The 7,108-nt window shown below is 41.0% G+C and overlaps 1 protein-coding gene across 2 annotated transcripts in view; it reads left to right on the top strand.

The window, feature by feature from the left end:
* The window catches only part of LOC109834194 (formimidoyltransferase-cyclodeaminase-like), a 22,270-nt gene continuing 15,854 nt past the window's right edge, over positions 693–7,108 (top strand). The window contains exon 1 of one of the 2 annotated variants that reach the window (XM_020402135.1): positions 693–764. In XM_020402135.1, the coding sequence (XP_020257724.1) occupies positions 741–764 (24 nt within the window). In that variant the 5' untranslated portion in view covers positions 693–740. Of the gene's footprint in view, positions 765–907; positions 1,267–7,108 lie in introns of those variants that run through there. The other variant, XM_020402136.1, reaches the window with a different exon arrangement.

The raw sequence follows: 7,108 nt of genomic DNA, 5'->3' as shown, positions 1-7,108 counted from the left end.
AATTTTGTTGAATATAATGAGTAAGTAATTAACTATTTGATTGATGTTTTCATAATACAATTACAAATAAACTATTAAGTTAATGATTTATTGGTATTTCTTTCAAAAATTGATTATTCAAGGTAGTTCTGAGCAAATGCAGAGTTTGGAGGTAGTTTTGTAAATATGTATAATCTAAGTGGTATATCTACTTCTCTGTACTTAAAGGTGAATCCAAAGAATTAGTTCATGCTACAGTAAATAGTATGAACAGTTAACCACTTTTGTTCCACTGCACTCGAAGTACTGTTCATGTTGCTGTAATTTACTGCAGCATAAATAGTAAATCAAATTTGCTCCTCCATACTTAAAATTGCTATTTACGTACAGTAATTTATTGTATCATAAATAGTAAAACAAACCAAATGTATTAAAACTTGAATCTTTCTTTAAGTATAGAGGAGTAGAGACGATTTCTAAATCAAATGTATTAAAACTTGAATCTTTCTTTAAGTATAGAGAAATAAATGTGATTTCTAATTTTAAATATACAATAATTAAATCAAATATATTAAAACTTAGAGTGAGTAAAGTTGAAAATATAGTGCTTAACAAAAGGGCAGTAATTCAGACGGGGTGCACAGTAAGTACATACTAACCAAAACCCCGTTGTTATCTGTAGACGCCTCATCTGCCTCAGGGCATCTCTTTTGACTGAGAGAGAGAGAGAGAGAGAGAGAGAGAGAGAGAGAGAGAGAGAGATGGATTCAAGGCTGAGCAACAAGGTATGATATCTTCTTCAACAAATTAATCTATCATGATTTCATTTTATTATTATTTCACATACTAGTTCTTATTGATGTATCACTAGTTTTCTGTCCTCATCAAATAAACTAGAGGAGAGCCAACTAGCCTTTAGTGTTTTATCCACATTTTAGAGAAGCAAAGGGGACTCGGCCTCGAACAAACTTGTTAAAAAAATAAAACAAGAAAATCCTGTTGGGTGCCTATAACTAGCATTCCTCAGTTTGAGACTTCAGAGTGTTAGCTTGCCATTTAGGAAAGGTAGAGACGCGGCCAAGAGAGGTTGACTCATTCCAAGGGATGAAAGATTTTATTGAATGATTTTGTCTCCAATCTCGGGTAAAGGCTTAGGCTCAATCAAGTACGGTCAATGGGACGATATTCAAGCTTCGAGTCCGGCTGGATGTTTACCTTGAATCCCTCTTCTTCTCAGCCCCTGTTGCAAATTAATAGGAAGTGGAATGCCACAAATCTTGATCCCTAGTAAGTCAGATGTGATTCCTTTGAGTGTGTAAAAGTAGGTAAGATGGTGAAGAAAATATTTATGATCTATTTCATTTTAATTTTAATTTTGTTAAGTATAATACGTCTCTCTTTTTTTTATTTAAAAAAAGAGGCTCTTCGCCTTCAGGGCCTTCTTGTATCAGGAGGAAAACCCCCAAAAAGAGCTTGCATGGCTTGACACTTCAAAGATAGGAAGTTAAGGTCCAACTAGGTTCCGGTTTCTGATGTTCTCTTCAGCAAAAAATTTCAATAAAAGTGGTGCGGTGCATAAAATGCACGAATACCACCTTAAGGAGGGAACTTTTAGCTCAGAATAGGTTGGAAACGTATTAGTTGGAAACAAATTAGTTACAAGTTGTTACTTTTAGCCCCCAAATGTGTTGGGGGAGAAATTGGGTCCAATCTAAAGTTGATGGGTCTTAAACAGAAGTTAGGAATCAATTTTAACCCAAAAACTATAACTATTAGATATTGACCTAAATTCTATTTAAACTCAGCATTTTTTCTTATCTTATCTGACGTACTCACATATTAATCACCTCAACAAAATGTACTTCATTTCCTATTTTTAATCTCAACCAAACAACAAATTAGTGTGGTAATCAAATTCCACGCTTGTTTTAAAAGTGAACCGACCATTAGTAATCCAATTCTAAGAAATCGAGCAATTAAACGACTGAAAATAGGTTTCTGACACGGAACACGGGTATCTTATTATTTTCAGAAACCAGCCAAGCAGACCTAGCTTGAAGAGAACAATTCAATTGGTGTTGCATCTTATCACATAAATTTATGATTGTACCATCTTGAATAGTAAAAATCAGTCTTTACTGAGCTGAATTATACAGCCAGCGTTGTCGGAGTGACAAGACTCAACATGGGTTAATTTCACAATGCCCCCTAAACTTTGGGGGTCTGCAAATAACCCCATGAATTTTTTAATCTCACGAAACCTCATAAAGTTTGGGGTATCTCACAAAACCATCTTGAACTTTCTGCTTTTGTCGCTGGATCCCTATTTGTAATTAAGAAATAACTGAAATTTCTTTGAAAGAAAAAAAATCCATTTTTTGAAGCTAAAAATAGGGCGAGATGCCCTGTTCGAAACATTCATTAAAATAACTAACTTAACCCAGACTAAGCTAGACTAAGAATAGTAATGATCAAACAGTTCATACACATGAGTAGAGAGAGAACCAATGTCGTCACCTACAATATAAGTCATAGATGTGTTGTTAAAACTAAACTTAGCCAAAACTTAATAGAGGAGAAGCTAGATAAAAACATAATCCAACTACAAATGTTTTAGAGCTATCACTAATCTCATCAAATTTACAATTAATACAAGCCAAAAGAAAATTGTAAGGAGTGAGTTCTAGATATAAGTAACAAAAGAAGAAACATTTGGTCAACCCCGCAGAAGTTATCTCCCACATGCGCTTCATCAACCTAGTAACATGCATCTATAGGCATTAAAAAATACCTATAGATTCCCACACGTAGTTCAAAACGAAACGAAGGTGATAAACGTCATCATGAAATTATCCGATGCCAAGACGAAACAACGAAACGCATAAAGCAAGCCGGTGAAATGTACAAACCCGTGAAACGACAGAATAAGACCAAAACAAGACAAAGTCGCTTGAAAATCGCATCAAAACAACCCGCTGGTGTGCGAGTTACATCAAAGTGACCCGCACCCGTGCGGGTCACGTTGATGTGACCTGCTCCCGTGCAGGTCACATTAATGTGACCCGCACACCCGCGGGTCACATTGAACTGACTCGCACCCCGGTTTTCGAAAACACGTATTTCGATGTTTTCTCAGGATTTGTTCGTTTCAAAGCCTCCCAACTACTTGGATATCATCCCTAAACGTAGTTAGACCGTTATTAACTGAAGATGAGGCCAAATCACTTATTATTATCCAAAAACACCGTAACTAAAGCCTATAAATACAAGCCTAGGGTCCTATACGCAAGGGATCTGAAATTCTAAAAAGAGGACGAGGTGCGGTCAGTTTGGAGAGTGAATCCAACGAATTTCAGAGGAGGGCTAGCAAATTTTGGTGAACTCCGGCATAAAGAAGGAGCGTTTCGAGAGATCTGATGCTCATTTCGTCATTCCTTGATATCAGAATTTGTAATGATCTCGAGAAGAGTCGTAATCTCACTTTGTTGAGATTATCACTTCTGTTCTTGTTTTCTTTGTGAAGCAACGAACATTTAGCCTCCCGATCATTCGGATCTAATCCGTGGCGGTCCACGGATAAACTCTGGCACAGGCAAAGACCCCACGCATGCAGCGGGTGATAAACATTATCTGTGTGTGTTTTAAAAAAAGTTGTAATCTTTCTATTTCTTTTGTGTTGAGAGATCTTATAAAAAGACTCATCTTTTGAATTCGTTGTAAACACCTAAAGTTGTAATGAATTCCTCAAAAAAATTAACTTTCAACACAAACACGATGGCGACCACAATAGGAGCCAATAGCCTCTCTGCCGAGGCTGTAGTGTCGCAACCAAGGATCCTAATCCCTGTTGATATAGAGGTGAATACGAGTTCGACCAACAGAAGTATGAGGAATACCTGTCGTCTTCCTCCAGATCCTCCTCCACTCACAAGTACAGGAAGATCTCCTCCTCCAGGAAGGTTCGCTGGTCTTCAGATCTGAAGACCCAGGGCGATGATCATTGTCCCATTGCTGCTGGTGTTGTGCCTTGCAATGCCCCTCCGGCGTCCAATGAAGTCGGATCTGCAGATTTGAACTCATCCACAATCAAGGAGTTGAGTGCTGAAGGCGTGCCGATTCTGTCAAAGAGGGCTCGTCAAAGGCAACGCTAATGCCTCGCGTGCCAACTAGCCAAGGCATTGGAGCCGGTTGATGGGATTCGTTATAAGGCGGATCTAGAATTTAGAAAATGCTAAGCGCATCGGCAGCGAGCAAATGACTCTTCCTCCAAACCATCAACCGATGAATGGATCCACGTCAAAAGGACCCGTTCGACTCTCGAGGAGCATATTCAGAAGCATCGCGCACTACCCGCACGCGCAGATTCTTGTGCAAGAGGCACAGAAATTGCAAAAGGAAGAGGTGACCAAAAAATCACCAAAACCATGCTAAGTATGGAGGCCCAAGTCCAAACACGGCCGAGAAGACCGAAAAACACAAATCACCGCAAGGTGACCCGGCCAGTCGTGGGTCACCTCAAGGTGACCCGTGCCAGAGCCGAGCTAGCTAGGCTCCCGCGGCTATTTCTCCACTTTCGTCGAGTTCCGCTCCTGCCCCAGTTGATCCTGTACCTCTAGTGAAGTCCCACGGCAGCGTAGATCTCTCCCGATTTAAGATGATCATGGCAGATCGCCTTGATTCTTTGTACGAGGATCAAGGCAAAGTTCTGGTCAAAGAATGCTTGGGCCCGGTGAATGAACCCCAAGCAATTCGGCAGTCTAGGGGTTATGCGCGTCCTCTCGACAAGTCAAGGACCTCCCATATTGGGAAAGTACCGGTAACCGCTCGCCTCGGATTGTGAGTTGAAATCCAAGAGCCCGTTGAGGCCTCGTGCTCATGAATACGTGGTTCCAAACGAGTGACTCTTAAGAACGAAAACGTGGCGTTATGTCCCCAAAAGGAAATGTGTTCGTCAAAAGACGACGACGTTATACAAGGGAAGTCATGCCAGCGCACAATAGGTTTCTTCGGTAATCATGCAGATGAGTTGTACTATCGGGCTGGGGGTACGAACAAGTCTCTGAAGAGAAGTATCCGGGAAACGGATTCTCACTGTCCGTACGCTAAGCTTATCAGGGCAGTATTATCAGAATGTGACTGCCCCAAGACTGCTTTACAGAGGGTCTCAGTATTTGAAAGGATTTTCAATGAAGCGTCGAAACCCAAATTAAGGCGCTTTCGCAGGAAAAGATCGGCTGTTCAACATGATGAACTCCTAGAGGTTACCATCAACGTGGCCGATAAATGGAAGTAAACACGATGCTTCAGTCTTGAGCCTTTTTCGGAAATATCCTAGCATTTAACTCGGTTGCGATCGGGAACTATTAGGCGTAGGGATTACCAGAGGATACAGAGAGGGAATCCTCAGATGATGAAGTATCAGACGCTTGCTCTACAATCGCTTCGGATAACACGGCACTGGATGAGTCCGGGAGGCGTTCACCATCACTCCCGACCAGTTAGCTCAAATGCTCGAAAACGCTCTAGCTAAGCAGAAAGAAGAGCTTAAGACTGAAATGAAGATGGAAATGGAGTTGAACATGTAGCGCATGAGGGAATTACACGACCAACAACTTCAAGCATTGTCAAATCAGATTGGCGAATTTAGTCATCGCAACAAAGCGGATAGTGACTCAGAGGTGGAGGAAAATCACAATGTTGATACCCCTCCCGTCGACAACAACGCTGGGGGTGGCCCCATTGTTAATGACAACAAGATAATGCAAGAGCTGGAAGATAAGGTCAATGTCTTGCTATCGGCTCAAGAAGTAAAGATGACCGGCATTCCGTGTCCATATCCAAGAGAGTGTGATTCAATTTCGTATCATCGAAGTTCAATCTACTTTACTTCACGCCGTTTGACGGGAGGGACTCGCCCACTCAGCACTTGATTTACTTCAAGTCCCACCTAGGAGTGATCTCCGAGAATGAACCCCTGATGTTTTGGTCATTCGTTAGCACCCTTCGCGTAGCTACCTTCGAATGGTACCGCTATCTCAACCTAGGAAGCATCAACAACTTGGACGACATTGAGAGTATGTTTCTCGTCAACTTCTTCGATGATGACACTAAATTGTCAATTTGAGCTTTTCTGGATGAGAAGCAGAAGAACAGAGAGTTAGTTGACACATTCGTCAAACGCTTCTGAAGCAAGGTAATGAACTGCCAAGATCTGGTCACAGAGGAGTTCATACACCAGACCTGCCATAACAATCTCTCCCTTGATGTCCTCAAAGTCATGAGGGTTGTCCCCTCAACCTCCTAGAAAGAATTAAAACTACGTGGAGAACAGGTCGAGCGCTTCCTCAGAAGAAAGAAGGCTGAGAGAAGCCAGCCGACAGCACTTGTGGTTGCTGTTAATGTTAATCAGGCATCACAACAACAACCTCAAAAACAACGAAGAACTCCTGATCTAAGGTTCCAGAAGGAGTATTCTTTCAAAGATGATGAAGTTCCAGCCATCTTGAAGTACCTCCTCGCCAACGACAAAATCGTGCTACCACCTATTAAAGATCAGGAGGGAGCTAAGAGGATTATGGATCCAAAATATTGTGCATACTACAGGAGGGTTCTTCATCCCACCAAGGCTTGCTTCGGCCTCAAAAACAAAATCCAAGTCTTAATTGACTTATGCTTCATAACGGCAAAACAAACCAAATAAGGACAACTTTTTACTCCAACATGTATACGAGTATAAACTGTTTTCCAAACCTCCAACTGGTATATGAGACTAAACTGTTCTCTACATTTGACGGGAAGTTCCTGGAGAATATTACACATAATATTCTTAAGGATAACTCAATACCAATTGATTCTTAATCATGATAAAAAATAATGATTAAGAATCTCCCGCTATGGCTATTTAATCATTCCCAAGATGATCAAAACCCTCCCACTGTGACTTCCCAAGCACTCTTTCGTCGAGATGAGATTCGATGCCTTCATCTAGTCAATTTTTTCTCACGAAACCCCCACGGTATAGTTGTGGAGTGCTTAATGATTCATGGTCCTCTATCATAAAATCCGTCACTGATTAAATCAACTGACGGTGGGTCCACTAAAATTCTTTTTGGTTTGATCCACTCAAATT

This window comes from Asparagus officinalis, chromosome 3 (genome assembly GCF_001876935.1).
Source record: "Asparagus officinalis chromosome 3, Aspof.V1, whole genome shotgun sequence".
Taxonomy (NCBI): domain Eukaryota; kingdom Viridiplantae; phylum Streptophyta; class Magnoliopsida; order Asparagales; family Asparagaceae; genus Asparagus; species Asparagus officinalis.
Note: the sequence above shows the minus strand (reverse complement) of the source record. Positions and strands in the feature narration are given on the sequence as shown.